General features: G+C 31.5%; 1 protein-coding gene and 1 long non-coding RNA gene across 3 annotated transcripts; both read left to right on the top strand.

The window, feature by feature from the left end:
- The first annotated feature begins 8,752 nt into the window (after window positions 1–8,752).
- On the top strand, window positions 8,753–14,612 carry LOC149561652 (uncharacterized). 2 transcript variants are annotated; one of them, XM_089823824.1, is made up of 4 exons: window positions 8,753–9,299; window positions 13,978–14,207; window positions 14,327–14,418; window positions 14,530–14,612. In XM_089823824.1, exons 1-2 carry the CDS (start codon window positions 9,275–9,277, stop codon window positions 14,178–14,180), a joined length of 228 nt encoding a protein of 75 aa, XP_089679950.1. In that variant the 5' UTR covers window positions 8,753–9,274; the 3' UTR covers window positions 14,181–14,207; window positions 14,327–14,418; window positions 14,530–14,612. The 2 variants fall into 2 exon arrangements, 1 of the variants encoding a protein (XP_089679950.1); XR_016363461.1 differs by having other exon boundaries at window positions 8,761–9,299; window positions 13,902–14,207.
- A 171-nt stretch (window positions 14,613–14,783) lies between these two features.
- Window positions 14,784–16,094, top strand: LOC149561651 (uncharacterized). The gene is made up of 2 exons (XR_016363462.1): window positions 14,784–14,887; window positions 15,748–16,094. It is a non-coding gene; the product is annotated as an uncharacterized LOC149561651 (long non-coding RNA).
- Window positions 16,095–18,583: the final 2,489 nt, after the last annotated feature.

The following is an 18,583-nucleotide window of genomic DNA, read 5'->3' as shown; positions in this document are numbered from 1 at the left end:
AGTAGTGGACCCTGCAAAGATAAAAGCCATCCTTGAATGGCCAACTCCCTAGAATGCAAGTGAAGTTAGGAGTTTTATGGGTCTTGTTGGGTATTACAAGAAATTTGTTGAGGGATTTTCCAACATAGAAACACCAATCACATCTCTTTAGTGGAAGGACAAAATATTTGAGTGGACAGAAGCATGTGAGAAAACATTTTAGTTTCTTAAGCAAAGGCTTACTACCGCTCCTATCTTGGTTATACCAAATCCTAATGGACACTTTGCTGTCATGATAGATGCTTCAAGAGATGGGCTTTGGGGTGTATTAATGCATAATAGTAAGGTTGTTTCTTATGAGTCCAGAAGCTCAAATTGCATAAAGTAAATTATGCTCCTCATGATTTAGCGATAGTACATGATTTGCATATGTGGCAGAATTACTTTTGGTAAAGCCATTTGAGCTTAAATTTGATCATATGGGGTTGAGATACATTTTCACTCAACCTAATTTGAATGCTAGACAAAGGCAGTGACTTGAATTCTTTAGTGAATATGATTTTGGCATAGAGTATATTAAAGGCAAAGAGAACAGGGTAGCAGATGCACTTAGTCAGAGAAGGCACATAACCGCTATTACTACATCTCAAACTCATATGAGAGAGTACATTATTTAGTACCTTCTTGGAGAGACCCATTATGAATGGGTGAAGTCAGTTTTGGACATCGATGCATCTAATTCATAATTTGATGATTACTCTTTTGATGATGATGGTGTGTTTAAGTACCAAAATAGGATATATGTTCCCAACCATGAAGGGTTGCAAAAAGTTATTCTTGAGGATATATAATGCACTCTATTTTTAGGGCACCCAGGGGTAAACAAGATGATGGCTAATTTGAGGCCTTTATATTTTTGGTCAGGACTCAAATGGGATGTCACAGAGTATGTTTCTTAGTGTTTAGAATGTCAACATGTCAAGGTTGAGCATGTCCATCTAGAAAGACTTCTATACCCACATGAGATTCTATAGTATAAATGGCAGGTTATTATCATGAACTTTGTACAAGGTTTACCTATGACACGACACAAGAATGATGTCATCTTGGTCACAGTTGAAAAATTAACCAAAGTTTCCCACTTTATTAATGGTAGTCTAAAGGATGTATCTCTAGTTTTGGCAAGAAAGTTTGTTCAAGAGATATTTTGGTTCCATGGTATTCTAGAAACCATCATCTCTAATAGGGATACCCGAATGACTCTAAGGTTTTGGACAACCTCGAACTCCACTTTGGGTACACACCTGAACTTCAACACAACTCACCACCCTGAGACTGATGGGAAGATTAAGAGGGTGAATAGGTGGTTGAAGATTTTTTGTGCATGTACTACATGGATCAACAATAAAAATGGGAGGAGTATCTCCCCTTGGTGGATTTTTCCTATAACAAGTCCTATCATTCTTCCTTGGGTACGGCTCCATTTGAGGCTCTTTATGGTTAGAAGTGCAGAACTCCTATCAGTTGGGATAGAGTTAAGGATAGGATTATAGTGGGTCCTAAGATGCTAAAAGAGATGGAAGAGTAGGTGATTTGCAGTTAGTTGAAAGAAGTGGAAGATTTTTAGAAGAGTTACACTAACAAGAAACACACTTTCTGATGGTTCCAGGTTGGGGACAAGGTGTTTCTGAGGGTTAGACCACATAAGAGTTCAATCTCGTTTGGCAAGAGCTCAAAGATTGCCTTGAGATTTGTTGGTTCTTTTAAGGTTTTAGAAGTTATCAACATAGTTTCTTATCATCTTTCTCTATCACTTCCTTTAGCTTGCATTCATAATGTCTTCCATGTTTCTTTTCTTAAGCTATATCATCCTAATATATCTCATGTGCTTGACTAGCATGCGTTGTAGGCATAGGATCCAGGGGTGATGGTAGTTCAACCCACCCAACTCATTGAGCAACATACTATTAGGATATGAGACAGGGACATCCTCTAGTACAAGATCCAATGGGACCAATTTGGCATGGATAGTGCTGCTTGGGAGGATGCAAAGGATTTACAAAAGTCCTTTCCCCATCTTTTTGTATAGCTTGTTTTGTTTTAGTTAGATATCAGTTTCAGATGTGTGTATAAATTTTTCTTGTGATTTAACATCAAGACGATGCCTTTTCCTAGAGGGGAGGGATGTTACATCTCATTTATAAACATTATTATTTGGATGCTTATGTGGTGAATAACCAAATGTTGAGTTGGTCAAAGTTAGTTTTTAAACCTTGTTTTAGATAAATGAAGTTTAATAGCTTAAATTTTCAAACAAAATTATATGTTCTAATGTAAGTCAAAATGTATAATTTCTTTTAGAATGATGATGTTACTATAAATATGATGTTAAATGTTTAACTTTAACACAATGTGATTATGTAATATGTTAAATTCATAGTAGTGAAATAGTTAAGGATATTGTTATGTTTTATTGATTATGATGACGATATGATTTCATGATATAATATGTTGGATTATGATGGATATTGACTTCATTGTTGGATGTAACTATTTGAGTGGATGCATGATCAATAAGATGAGAGTGTGGTTGAGGTAGAGAGGGTTATCCTCTCACAAGGGTATGCATCGAATGGTCTTGCAACCACACACACATATACACTTAGTTTTTATGATGATTTGACTTAAGGTGACATGTTATTTTTTTAAAAGTTTGTTTATGATAAGATCAAATGGAAGTAAATTCTAATTATTTGTTTATGAGAGGTATATTTAGAATGTGAGTGTTTAAGGTATTCTTTTGTTGATATATGATGTTCAATAAATAAACTATGCAAATGTACAAGCATATGGAGATCAAACAAAACATATTTTATTTGATTATTTGTTGGTAAATTTGAACATGATGGTGGTATTTCTTTCTATGCTAAACTATAGCATGATTCTTTAATTCATTACTATTACCTAAATGACATTGAGTTACATCTAACAAGGAAGGGAGAAGAATGAGGAGGGAATTTAGGGCAGTTTTGGGGAAGCAGTTATGCAAAGAAGAGTGGAAGAGATGATTATTAATGTTACAACTGAAGTCTGGAAGGGAAGGGGTAATAGGGAAAATAACAATACCAGTGGGAGGCTCAAGAAGAAGATGGGCTCTATAGTAGATGACATCTATAGGACAAAGAGACCACCAGTGGCTGGAAAGTAACTAGAGAGGGGATGGGCTAGAAGGGAAGATCTCAGAGCTCATGATTTTACATCAACAACCACTAGGTTCCTTATTTTTTTACACTAATATCAAATCTTCAATTTATTTTGTAGTTCTGAGTTAATTGTGAAAGGAAATTTCAAAGCTGTGGTATTTATACTCTGAATTCAGTTTTACAATACTCATGATTTAACTTCTTATGTCTATGTGTGAGGGGTTAGGGTGTAAGGGATGACTTAGGTATCAGACCATATGTCTCCTCTAGAATACTTTGGTTTTAGAATAGATTAAATTGAATCTCTTTAAGTAATCTTTCTCTGCCTTTTTATTGAGTGGTCTAAGCACGTGATCATTCACCATGAACCGTTTGATTTTCTTGTTAAAATGACAACTCCTTTTCACAACTCTCTCTCTCTCTCTAAATTGTGAGTTCAATTGCTCTTTTCCTTTGGTTTTTATGGTATTTTTTACCAGCAATGTGTTCATACTAGTAAGAAATCATTTTGTGCCCTTTTTAATCGTACGTTAAACCTCCATGTGTCTTAGATGTTAGTTAATCTAGGTGCATAAATTTTGGAAGATAGATTAAATTTTTATTTTTAATTAGGAAGATGATATTGTATAGACATCATATTGCTATGAGGAGACATGTCTAGGACTAAAGTTTATCTTTTTAAGCAACTAGCAAAATTAGGAGGGATTCTCTTGTATTTGACATATTTGTCAATCATGGATACCATTGTTTGAGTCGAGTAAACTTTGTTTAGATTTAGTCAAAATTGATCCATTCAGGATGAAAACATATTATATTATAAGAATTTTTGTACTATAGCAGATAGTGAGCTTGAATAGAAATTGTTAGTTGATCAATTCCTATTGCTGTGAGCCTATTAAACTTAGCACACGATTAAAACCACTGACTATTACTAAGGCTACATCAAAATAATCCTAAGATCATGAAATATCAATGACTTAATGTAGATAGTAGCTTTTTTTATAAGAAATGTATGCTTATAGAACTCTTTCATTTATTTTACTAGTGTTTGTCATTTACTAAATGGTGTGAATTTGTGGTGCATTTTAAAATTTTTGGACTATTACTTCCTTTTCAATGCTAACTAGGTTTCAATTAGGATTTGAAATTTAAATGATAAACTATTTGAAATAAATCTTGTTCTCAAGTATAATTACTCTTGAGAAAATATATGTGTTATGATCAACATGCCTGTACAAGCAAATGTTTGATACTGTGTGAAGTTGGTCTTTCAAATTTTGTCAATAGTATGTTCAAGAGAGATTTTATTTTGTCTCAAGGAGGTAGACAACAAATTTAAATAACATTTTAGTTCCATGATAAAATGAACTCTTGGTATTCTTGGGTGACGATGTCTATTCTTTTGATGGTTGGGTGCAATGTGGCAAATCAAGAGGGTGGGGATGGATGCATTATGTTTTTCTTCTCTCAACTTGTTAGATCTTGGATAGTAGGATTCATTATGTTTTGTTTCTTTTTCTAGTAATACTAACGAATTTAGAGCTTGGACAAGCCATTATATATTGCATTTAAGTATTTTGTTTTGACAAGTAGCATATGTGCATGAATATGCTCATTTTATCTTGCATATGTGTTGATATGCTTATTTTAAAGAAATGTACATGTGGGTAAATGCGTTACAATTTTTCTTTCAATGAATATGTGTAGATATGGTGTTGTTTCCTTGTGCTTAACACATTCCATGATTAGGCTGCTAGGCACATGGTTGTATGTAGTATATTTCATGGCTGCACTAGATCCATCTAATCCATCTTGTTTTGGGAAGCTCGCCTTCTCGTGCCAGGTTCGAGGCATTCTTCATCTCAGGAAGAATCCTGAAACTTTGTGGTTGGTGAGGTAAAAGCACCTGGGCCACACTCCCATCTCAGATAGCAAATGGACAACGCCCAATGGCTTTGGCGATTAGATACATTTTTAGGACACCTGTCAAGTTTTAGAATCTATCATATGGACTTGTATCTTCATCTTTAATGATGATGTTCGGTCCATTTAATGGATGTAATCTTGTTTATTTGATAATGTAATTTCAAATTTGGAAATGTAATATTTCATGTATACGATGGACATGCAATGTATATACATTTTACTTCAACACCATAATTCATGTGATGTAAAATTCTTGCACACACACACACACACACACACACACACACACACACACACACACACACACACACACACACACACACACACACACACACACACACATTGACCTAGTGTTATGCTAAAAATTGTTGATAAACTAATTGTATTATTTATTTAGTCAATGGATAATGAATGAGATTTTTGACTTTTCCTAGATGGTTGTGATTGCTTTCTTCTCGGCATTTTTCGTTCTCTTGTGATATGGCATTTTTGTTTAGGACATGGTTCCTACACTCTAAGAAGGTCACTTTTCTTTTTGCTTTGGTTGGAAAACTACGAAATGACTTGAAGGTTTTCATTCACGATATTAGTATTAATAAGAAATTATGAATTATTTATTTTTGGCATATCATTTGAGTAAAACTTACTCTATATCAATAGGCAAAGTGATCTATGAAATACAATTTAGGAATCAACTTTATGGATTTGTTTCTAAAAGTACATCTACATATGTAAACCATTGATCGTAAATCTTTGGATTTCTCCGCATGATGCAAAGATACTAGTAATACATATGATAATGAATCCAATATATATAAAATTCCTATAGATATCCAAATTTTACATTACTAAAATAATTTTGATAACTTTAATTACAATATTAATTTAATTATAATAAAGAGATATCAATTTATGAGCATGTAAATGAAAGATCTCAACAATAATATTCTTATAGAATTTGAATTTTGACAACAACAAAAACATCACGACTTAAACATCATAACATGCCAATAACAATAATATAGTTAAATATTATAAATAATGTAATATGTATATAAAAATAATATGCAATTTGATTTTATATATAATATATATATTATTTTTATTTTTATAAGAAATAAAGTAATAAATATATTATATAATATAATATCTTTATTGTGAGAGCATTTAAAGGCTATATTAAGAGGAAAAAATGGATTTTACCTCATTTGAAATGAGTCTCACATATATTAACTTATAGTTTCAATTATATATTTAATTAGAGGATTAAGTAGATTAATGTGAGGATGTGAATGTAACTTTAATTTTTTTTACATGTTATCATTATATAATTACAATGATTTTTCATATAAATACTAATTTTTTATTTTGAATCTCTTATGAAGGAAGAACTTAAGATTTTGTTAGACCTCTTAATTTAGAAAGAAATAATTTTAAATAATTTAATTTATTTGTAGTATAAATTTTTATATCTTATAAGTTGAAATGCAAGGCAAATCACAAGAGCTTATCAACCTTTAGAATTACAATGTTCAACAAATTGAGTTCATTTTCTTTTAATTAGATAAGAGCATTTAATTTCATATAACATAGTTTTGTTCAAATAAAAATATGGCATTAAGTATCCTCTCATAATATGTATGAATTTGAAGTGGCATTCATCTATTGTAAGGCGAGATATGTAAAATCTACCATTTAATATAATATATTTTCACTATTAACCCTCAAATTCAATTCAACAATCTATAATCTTGAAAGGTAATAATACATTTCAAAAACTTATTATTTTAAAATTTAGCATAAAATTAATAGTAAAGATTTCTAAGTGTGTGTACCCAAAATTGCAGAATAATTCTTTAATTAAATTTTGGTTAAGTTATCAAATGCAGCCACACATATCAGAAATATATCTCAATTGCTTAAGATGTTCATTTTTGTAATATCTTAGAGTTTGGGCTTCTATCCCCTCATACAACCTCATTTTCAATACATGTTAGTTTAATGTGTAAGAATTTTTAACATCAATGTTTCGAATCACACATGGTGATCCATCATCAAGGTAAAAGGAGTTCAAGACAATAGAAAAATCAATCCGTGTCCTTTATTCATATCATTTTTTGTCCTCATTTTTAACTATATGTTTTAATTAGTTTTTGTTCTTTATTCATATCATTTTATCTTAGAATATGTGATTTTAGAAATTCTAGATTAAAATGTATTAATATTTCAACAGTGATTAATAAAAAGAACTTGGTTATGTAAAATGTCTTTTGAAGTATAATTAAGAATGATCAATGCTACCAATAACTAATTATATGTTTGGTAACTATAAGTGTGTCAAAAATTAAGATTGAATCAATAGTTATTGTGAAATTTAACATGGTTTTGTTGAATTAGTTTGTAGTCTAGATATCAATTATAAGTTCTTGATTTAGACATGAATCGAGGAATATCTTGTCAAAATTGGAACCCCTCATTAGAAATAGAAAATAGATCTTATTTGAATTTGGGTTATTTGATTACCTGGAAAATGACTAGTTTTATTTTTAATTCATTGTTAAAATATATGTTGACATGATCTAAAAAAATAAAAATAATAAGAAAACATTACAATATAATAAATTATTACTTAGTATTAAAACCAATAATCTCATTGTAAAATGGTTGTACAATATATCTTTAGTTAAGAAGAGATGTAATGGATCAAAGTTCTTGCCAATAATTGGAAAAGAAGGAAAATAGAGATTTATAGATAGAAAGAAAGATATGAAGGAAGGATATGAAGAGAGAGCTAAAAGAGACAATGATATGTTACTATAAGGACACGTAAAGGTAGAATGATAGAGAGAGATGAAGGGAATTTTAAAAATATTAATAATTATATTATTTTAAGAAATATATAAATAGAAATAAAAATTCTATTAATTATAAGTTGAAATATTTAATTTAAAAAAAAAATTGTTGATTACTCAATTCAAACTACTAATAGATCTAGTAAGTTTGAGGGGTAATATTAGTTTTACAATTTGTAAAATGATATTTAAAAAGAAAAAAAAAACTAGACCAAGATTGTAAAATAATAGCTACTAAAACATAGTGTAAACTTAAAGAAATAACATTTTACAATTGTCAAATTAAACATCAATGTAACACTAATAAATATATTTATAATAATAAATATAAAACATTTAACTTTATATTTGAACTTGGTAAAAAGAATAGATTGTGATAATTAATATTGATTAGACATTATTTTTGTTCGAAGTTGTGTGAGGTGGAAGATAAAAATGATACTTTTTTGAAAAATTTAATCAACTTGTCACAAATATGGAAAATATAAAATTGAAATTAATGCATTCAATAATGTATGATAGAGTTGTTAAAAAATATTTGTATTTTTGTTGAAGAAAATTGAATTTTCTCCCTGCCAAAAATAGTAAATAGAATGGATGAAAAATATGATTTACAAAATAATGAAAAATTACAAAAAATAAATATAAACATTTGAAATTTTTTAATGTTTCAAATTCTATGAATTGATTGATCAATTGAATTGAAACATAGTAACTTTTTTATAATAGTATGTACAAACTTATCTGCACTTTTAAATCAAACACTTGTGAGCATATCCCTTGCACCTCTTTGAGTGGAAGTGTGAGTTTACATAGGTTGTCTCAATGCCTTCAACATCGAGATTATTTGGCACATTTTCTCTGTGGTGGTCTTCAATGATTGCCGCAAGGCTTTCAACCCTTGCGCTGACTTTGCTCACCACACCAGGTAACATGTACCTATTGCAACCTTTCTTGTCTAGAGATAACCACTGATTTTGCTACATCCGATGTCATTAGTACGGAGGGGAGGGTTTAAGGGGTAGGTGTCGCCTGCTAGCTCAGGATTTTCAATGTAGGAAGAGAGCCAAACGTTTTTAGCATCAATCCTTCGAGTGCAGACGACAAGTTTGCAGAATTATTTGGTGAAAGTCCGTGTGAGATGTCCAGTGGGGGCTTTGAAAGGTCCAGAGGATCGCGCTTTTTGGATATCATCTTTGGAGGATTTAAGCTTGATGAATGCCTTTCTTGGGACTTATCCCTAGGGCACTCCTCTAATAGTTGTGCCCGTAGAGAACAAGATGTTGTGCAGTCTTGAGGATCTTTACAAGGAAGATGAAGATCTCCAATAATATTGCAGGTGCAAGAAAGTATTTTAAATTTTTAGTTCCCAGGTTTTGTTTTAAATCAATGACAAGTAGATGATTTCAGTGGCTTCGCTCTAAGCCTTTTCTCAATTTGGGGTTTCGGATTAATTTTTCTTTCAGTGGCTTCGCTCTAAGCATTTTATTCTTTTGAGGCAAAATTATAGAGGTTTGTCCTTTAAGACTTAGGATCAGACTTATCCAAAAGGCTAAAATATTTATCAGTCTGGCCCTGCTTGGTGATCTCAATCAGGCTAATAAACCTAAACACACATATATGATGTAATTTAGATCCATTTTCATTTTAAAATTGAAAATTACACAGGAGAGAAATACTTTAAAATGGGTTCCATCATTCTACATAGTTACAAATGTTGATAGAAAGCTTGAAGAAGGGTCAAGTGTACTCGAAATAGAGCTACAGGTCGAGATGGAACTTAGAAAGTCACCTTTACCCTTTGTGTTGAACCTTTTTACTTTGAATCTCTTTGTACTTTTTACTTTGAATCTCTTTGTACTAGAACTACTCGAGGAAAGATGCAGGTTCAGGCATTTTATAGGTTTCAAATTCCCATACAGAGCATACATTCTGATAAGAAGATTTCAAGAGGTGTTATGTTTCTTTCTCACATTTGGTTGAGATTTGCTTTTTTCTTTAACATGTTCTTCTCTTAGATATGGAAAACTTGATGGTAGAAATTACTTGATGGTAGAAATTGGAAAGTTTTCAAAAATATCTTTTTATTAAGAGTCTTTTTACATCTAGGGTTCTTACAGTTAGAACATTGTTTAGGAATGAAAATTTTGATCTATACATACAGTAAACTGATATATTAAATCAACTTTATTTGAGATCTAAGTAACCAATTAATGGTGAAATTATTAATGGAAGGTTAATGCATGTCAACTGTTCACTGAAATATTCAAGATAACAATTTCACCTATTGTTAATCATTAAATTAAAAAATATGGATTAGTTTTCGATGTCGCATCAGTTGTTTGACTAAATGCATGTTGAAATTTTCTGGTAGGGACATTACAACGCATGTTGCTACTTTTATTTTAAGCCAACAATTTTTAGACATCAGTGGATTGGAAATAAAAAATTGTTTTGTATAAGATGCATACTATTTTTTTAGTATATTAATAGTGTTGATATAAGTTTGTTTTGATGGAACAATCATTATTTTGTCAATGATGTCAAATCTGTTACCTACTGGTGAGATGATTGTTTTTTGGTTTGAACGCTATCATTTAGTTGAATGATGCAGAGGATTTGAGAAGAGGAGATAATAATAGCACCTAGAGAAAGGTTAAGTTATTTGGTATGTAAAATAAGTAGTAAGACCAAGTAAGACATTGATACTATAGTGTATTGTTTATCTACTTAAATTTTGAAATGAAAGATTACTCAAGTTAATACTGGAAGAAGATCAAGTTTGAAAAGTTTATATCGAGCCTTGCCAAGCAGTCAGTGGAAGATGAGTAGAAATCAATGGAAGCCGAGCGAAAAACAAGAGGTGCCAAGTAAAGATGAAAAACAGTGCAAGTTGAGTGATCGCCGGTACATGCCGAATAAAGTTTAGTTGATGTCAAGCATTAGTAAACTTTAGTGTTTGTCAAGTAAACTAGTGTTGGTCAAGTGAAAGAACAGTATAGAAGTTGAGTGATAACATATTGATGTCAAGTGCCAATAAATATGTTAAATCAAAGATTTGACTAATCTAAGCCAACTATTTTGTTTTCTTGAATTGTGTGAAGCATGTGGAAGATAACTATGATGAAATGGGGACACATAATTCAAGGTAAATTGTTTTGAGGCAAATTTAAGGAGGATTGAAGAAGAAGCTTGTAGAGGAACCAAATGGAAAAGTGGGTAGATTCATTGTATCCTACTTAACCCTAAAATGGACAATTGTGGTTAAGCGACAAAAGATCTTAATTCTCTATTTATAGAGATGGTTGGTCAGAAGAAAACATTTTCATGTACGAGAACCAAAGGGAGATAAGAAATCTAGGGTATTGCTTCATTTAGTGGCTGAACAGAAGAGACTGTAGTTGGCATGCAAAGAAAGAAGGCTTAAGAGTATAAATTCTTGAAGAGTGAACAAGCTATCAGAGTTGAAGTGTGTGAATAACAAGAAAAATGGAGGACTGAAGTAGAGATTTGTAATATGCAAGTGAGTTGTAATATTTTTTCAGATCAAGTCTTACTGTTACTTTTTAATCATTGTATCAGTCTAGGGTAAATCCTTTGGATAAAGGTTGACCTAACAGTCATTTGTAAATCCTTTAACCAGGTGACATTCCAAGTGAATGATCTAAAGTCCCTAACAAGGCTCACTCTTAATAGGGTGGTTGAAATTTTCTAACCAGGTCACATTTAACAGTGTGTATTGTAATATTTAATAGGGTTGGCCTTTCATAGGGCATCACTTCAGAGAAGTGAGAATTAGTAGCATGTTACTAGTGGTTTTTCTCAAATTGGGTTTCCACATAAAATCCTTGTGTCAAATGTGTTATTGAATTTTTTATGTTTCATGTTTACATTTCTGCAAAATTGTTTTGACCTAGGATAGTAACCTACAAAGTTTATGTATTTTATGATCTAATGGATGCATGCATGACAAAGATTTTATAGATATGGGTCTACTAAGAATTGAAAAGTTTAATTTGTATATTTGGACCTTGGATAACTGATTTACCCCCTATCAGTTATTCTAAAATATTCCAACATAATAATATTGATCCTTGAACTGTTGATCACTTTTCTATTAGTCTATATGTTAATTGATTTCAGATTTTAATACTTTGTCTTTATGAATCTTTTTAAATTAAGAAAAATCCACATTTTTCCAAAGTTACCAATAGTGAGCATGTAAATACTAGGCAGAAACACATTGAAGCAAAGTAACTCTAAAAAAGACTGAAGATGGTGAATTTTCAGCATGCAACTGATTCGTTTGAAGCTCGAAAGTGTGTAACAAGATTACGTATGTTATAGAAATTTCCATTATTTGTGATTATCGCCACAACTATTAATAAGTCTATTTTGGATATAAATTAGAAAGGTAAAGAAATATTCTTTGTTGATTTTTAATAAAAAAATGTACAGTTTAAGAGAAGGCTAGATTGTTCAATGTTATTCACCCCATTCCCTATGTTGCAAGAAATCGACACTTTTGCTAGATTTAGAGGTCTATATCTGGCTACAATCCACAATAGTAGCATGTTGCAACTGATTTTTAAAGGCATCATGTTTATCCTTATTTTAAATAACAAATGCAATTCACATTCTCTCCCACTTCTCTTTGGATCTATTTCTGAAGGCCTTAAGAAAATGGTTCCTCCAACCTCTACATATGTGGTTTACATACAAGCTTCAACTCTCAAATGTAATTTTTTTCTGTCTTAGAATTAATTCTTCTCATTGTTTTGTTCAAGCTTAAAATTAATATTGATGAAGGTATGTTTCAAGTTCATAAGATTAGAAAACAATAAATGCTACATTTGGTTCTTCTAACTTTTTTATAAACCTTTGGCATTTACCATTTTCTAGATATAATTCAATTTCATTGAAAGTTCTTTCATCTTCTAAGTTTTGTTATCTACATCTCACACCAAAGATTCAAACTAGTGCAAAACTTTATAGTTAAAATAAAAAAATAGCTAAAGAAAAGGGCATTCCCAAATATAAGAGTTTCCTAGATAAAAACATGGTGGCATTACCAACTTATAGATTAGGAATAGAACAAAAATCATCTTTTCCCAACTGTCAATAATTGTAGTAAGATTATTGATGCATTTTGCCACATTAGTACAATCTTCATTTAGTATTTTATAAATTCTTGTTCTTGGCTTTTTACACATTCTCTTTTGACATTTTGATTGTTGAATTTTTTTGAATGGATCTCTCCTTAAGCTGATTTACAATTTTGTGACCTAAGTTATGTGGCCTAGATATTTAGTGCTCAGACGTCTTCATTGATGTCTAAGATATTTAGAAAATTGAGAAAAAATAGTTGGGGTTGTAAGGATTTTGGAAAGAAATTTTAGTGTTCACTAGGTATTCCATAATGAAGAATTCTTCCCCTGTTTTGTTGTTCATGTATACAATATGCATGGGTCATGTCTGCTTTTATTTGTAGTATCTTACTTTTCTCAAATCTGATCTTACATGACAAAATTTTTATTTGAGCTATAGATATTTATTAGATCACTTTTTATGACATTTTCAGAAAGGTCATTGGTGTATTCTAGTCCTCCAAGATGTTTTAAAAAAAAGCTTTTAAAAAAATGGTGACAAATCTAATCCAAATTTTGAAAGAACTTTTGGTATTAACTAGCCATTCCATAATGATGAATTGGTCGTTTGCTATATCACTTCTACATAATTAATTCATGGATCATTTCTTGTTTTGTGCTGAGCATCTTACTTTTCTCAAATCTGAGCTTATGTGAGCAAATTTTTATTTAAGCTATAAATACTTTATTGTTCTTGATTTAACATGATCTAAGCAAGTAGCTTTGAATTATAGTGTAGCCTTTCTTACTTGACTTGTCTTCATATTTGTTTAATATGATTAATATATGTGTAGGGTATGAGAGATGGAGATTTAGTTTTGGTCCCTGATGCCTGGTACATTTCACATCTGACAATGTTGACTGCATTAGGGGTTTGTCTTCAAGATATACTTAAGGGAGAAACATTGTTCGTCAAACAGGGGCTGAATTATGTCGCTACACTTTTACTGCTTGTCATGAAAACTGAGGAGGATGTATTTTGGAAGCTTCCCGTGCTTTTGGAGAATGTATTAGTTAATGACTGCTACACAGAGAAACTGTCAGGATGTCATATTGAACAGAGGGTATTTTAGAGACCTCCTGGCAAAAAAATTGCCTAGGTAAAGATTAAGAACGCTCTTGTATAATGATTGGAATTGTCAGTGTAATAACCTTCTTTTCCTAGGATATTTCCTGACCTGTATCCTTGTTTTTTTAATTTTTCTGATCGTATGCAAAGTTGCTGCACATTTGGAGCGTTTGGAACTCTATGTCTCTCTTGTAGCAACAAAATGGTTTCTCTATCTGTTTGTAAAGAGCTTGTCATCTAAAGTGAGTATCACGTTTTCATCTTAAAGTTTGTGTTGTGTGCAATACATTTTGTTTATACCATATGCGCCCTACACATGTCTTATAATTATGCTCCTGTGAATGCCACTATAGACTACAATGCATGTTTGGGATGTTCGGTTCAATGAGGGTGCCAAGGTTTTATTTCGAGTAGCCTTAGCTACCTTCAAGGCAAGTCTGTTTGTTTTATTGACAAGCTATTTATATTTTTGCAACACTTTCTATAGTATTATACATGATACCCTTAAGAGAGTTTTTTTTTGGGTTTTTTTAAAACTTTGTAAAGAATAGAATTGTTGTATTGATAGGGTTTTCTTCTGACTTAATATATTTCTTCTCATGCCAACAGAGGAGGGAGAATGACATATTGGCAGCTCAACAAATTGGAAATGTCATTAGTATTTTGCACGATACAACCCATCATGCATTTGATCCTGATGCATTATTGAAGGTACAAAATTTAATTGTGATCTTTCATTTTAACCATGCAAGTCTATATTAAAGAATCAAAGATTATCATTCTAAACACTTCTCTGCAATCCCTTTGTATAATTGGAAAATCATGGGCAACATGGTTGTCTCATATTAAGTTGATTTAAAATTTCACAAATCATTCTCTATTTCTGAATAAAAGGTAGCCTTTGAGAAAATTGGTTCTATGACCACAAACACAATTACAAAACAACGTAAAAAGCAAGAACTTGTTGTCATGGCAGAATTGGATGAGAGATCAAGACAGATCAATTCCATGGGAAATGAATGATAAATCATCACTTTTGAATGATTAGATTGTGAATCAATCCCTATTCAATGGTGTGTTCATACCAATAACTTTGCTTTCCCAAAACAATGCCATAACGCTTGCATCTGTTTTGCCTATTTTCAATTTTGTCCTTTGCATTTGGTTTGACAACTTTTGTGTATCATCTTGGGCTAGAAAATAATTCAAAAATTAAATATGATCTTTGTATTAGCACTAAAATTATTTTTAAAGCTTGCCATTTGACATACAAAGATTGGTGTGAGATTTAATTTTGGTGCAGCAGATTGAAAGAGACCTCTTTTTAATGGATTAACCTACAATGTGCTACATCCTTAGACTCCTTCACATTCTTTATTTGTCTAATTTCATAAACAAACATACAGACTCACGTGGTGAATTTGCACACAGTATAGTTAGTGCTTCTTTCCACTAACCACATCCATCTTCAGCATGAGAATCTAGTAGCGATAAATATTTAAAAAGTTCCCTAGGCCTTGTAATTTTTCTATGGTTGATTTGTTTGGTGATTTTGTTGGCTGATTGTGCAGAGGGTGTAAATTGCATATGAACTGCAACTTTACATGTTTTGGCATCAGTGCTAAACACTGGCTTATGCCTTTGGATGCCTGACAAGTTGGAACTTGGATTCAGGGGCATGACAGTAAGAGAGGTAAAGGGATTCTAAATATGCTTAATAGGTGTAAAGGCATCTTTGTGCCAAGACAAGGTAAAGACTCAACATTTCATGCCAATGTATGTTTTTCATTTAAAGTAACTCACATGGTTTTAATTAAAAACCCATTTCCATCCTTCCCCACAAACCTCCAAGAAATCCCATGCATGGTGATACTCTTTCCATTAATAAGAATAATACAGACACAGATGTTTTGATCAACCTACTATGTTTGAAATCATAAAAATGTAAAAGATAGTAAAAATATCCAACCAATTGAATTGATCATTTTGTGAAAGGTAGTGTTTTAAATGATATACTACACTCTACTCCTAACTTGATTTGAGAACAAGTACCAATTGAATTGATCATTTTGTGAAAGGCAGTGTTTTAAATGATATACTACACTCTACTCCTAGCTTGATTTGAGAACAAGTACATGCATTATTTGCATCAAGCATTAACCAGTGTTGTAAACAAGCTTTCTGTTGTCCAAAATGAAACCATCATTTTCTCATTTTTTAATAAACTATAAAATATTAAATTATGAAGCCATTTGTGCAACAAAGTTTTTTGTGTGTGAGCAGTATAAGCAAGAATAGAGACCTTGGTATGTTTGGCCATTCTGCGTAATTTACTTGGCCAATGATGCTTACAGACTCACATTGACTGCCAGAACATCTTTTGAGATTTTTCTTCCTTGAAATGCACTAATTTTTTCTATAGATTTATAAGGTGATCAAATTTGAATACAAAGGAAAATACAACATAATATACAGAAAATAAGACAACCTAATAGAAAAAATAGAATACATATAATAGTACGAAACATATTTCATTCTACAGTTGCAACATTAGACTATCCCAGCACCAAGACTTCAATCTAAATCAGGAATAATATCCCTGGTAGGAAACTCTAAAGAAGTAAAAGAAAAAGTATTTTGTAGCATCAGTCATCATCACTAGAGTCACCTCTGTGCTCTTGCTCATGTTCTGCAACAACCTTTTCTATGAAACCCTTACAAACTTGTTCCATTACAACCTCCTTATCAATATCATCTTCACAACCCATAAGCACTACATCCGTTTGGAACAAAGTGAATGCAACACCTAAAACAGAGCATACAGACTGTTAAGAATAAGAAATTTTCAAAATACAATATGATATTAAAAACATGTAATTAATTTGTCTATAGAGCACAAACATTATATCTTCAAAGAATAATTAGATTATTCAATAAAACAAGCATACATAGAGGTTAAGAATTGTTCCATCTTGCTTGACCCTAGGGAAGACTCTCTAAAAGTAATCTTGATGCCTGGTATAGAACTAGTGCCAAAATCTAGAAAATTTCAAGTACCAATTGGTACTCTTTTTTCTTTGTATCTAAAATGGACAATTTGATAGGCAAGTACCACAAAGTAGATCCTATTAAAGAAAACTGCAGTGGAGCCATAACACAGTTCAAGGTCATAATGAAAATGTATAAACTTAAGATCTTGTTCAAATCAAAGGCAGGTTCAATTGTAGACCAAAAGGACAGTGATATGTAATAAATTTAGTAAAACACATTGTAAATGCCCAATGCCAGTAATTGCAGACTGAGTTTTGTTCCATTTTCTTTTATATAGTATATTAAAACTTGGAGAGTTGTGACTCTTTGAAGTTGTATCATTCAATTAAAGCGCAAGTAAAGTTTATGATCAATCACCAATATCAACATATAGAGTCTTATAGATAGCAAAAAATTTATATAAAAGGCTTAAGTCGTTCAATAGCAGATTTTTAGATGACAGTCAAAATAAAAGATTTTGATATTTTATTTCGAATCTCTTGTTGTCATATGACCTAATCAGCCATTCTATAGATAGATGAATTCACTAATAACATTGTAGTCTGGAAAAAAGAAAACTAGAATATGATTTTACACCATACTTTTAACTTTCCATAGGAAAAGAAAACAATTTTCAATTTCACTTGACCAAAACCTAAAATTCTGAACCTTGTGTGTCCAGCACAAATATCAGAAATCATGCAGCAATGTGAAAGCTAAAATAAATTGCATGGAAAGTTTTCTTGTGTTAGAAAATCCATGCTACATACTCTGCTACTGATTTTAATTTTTTCTTCTATAACTTATGAAAAAAATAGGGAGGACCTCAATTGGGAAAAATCACACCATTATTCTTTGTTTAAAATGATGCTATAGTGAACTACTATATTTATGCCTTTGGAAACGCCCCAAGAAAATGCTCACTAATTTTAGGAATTCATTTGTTCAGTTCCTTAGTTCATTCAAGGAGAGGAATCAATTTGGTTTGTTGCATGCACTTACTGTCAACCCTATTGAACATTATGCTAAAAGCTAAGTGGCAAATAAATGTATATTTTATCCGACTGCATGAATTGTAAATGACCATTAAATTGTGAATGCATAGCTACATTTTGACCACGCACACGAAACCCTTATCTCTCCAATCAAAAATAGAGAGTATATCATCAAGAGGAAAAACCTCAGATGCATGTGCAGTTGCACCATTCATTAAAATGGAAGGGAACTATTAAGTATCAACAAATGACAGTGACAAATGGTTCCCACCCAAATAGATATCCTCAACACAAGTAAAACAATTATCATCATCAAGTAGAAAAGGCCCAACCTTCACCTAGTGCTTCTCGCAGACAAATAGGAAGTTCATGTTTAGGTGAC

The sequence above is a fragment of the Cupressus sempervirens genome, chromosome 4 (genome assembly GCF_028749045.1).
Source record: "Cupressus sempervirens isolate cs-2001-9-10 chromosome 4, ASM2874904v1, whole genome shotgun sequence".
Lineage (NCBI taxonomy): Eukaryota > Viridiplantae > Streptophyta > Pinopsida > Cupressales > Cupressaceae > Cupressus > Cupressus sempervirens.
This window is presented reverse-complemented; position numbering and strand designations above follow the sequence as displayed.

Coding starts and splice junctions, on each gene's coding strand:
- LOC149561652 (XM_089823824.1), top strand. CDS start 9,275: ATGAAGATCTCCAATAATATTGCAG. Junction 9,300..13,977: donor GATCTCCAATAATATTGCAG/GTGCAAGAAAGT, acceptor TGACTGCATTAG/GGGTTTGTCTTCAAGATATA.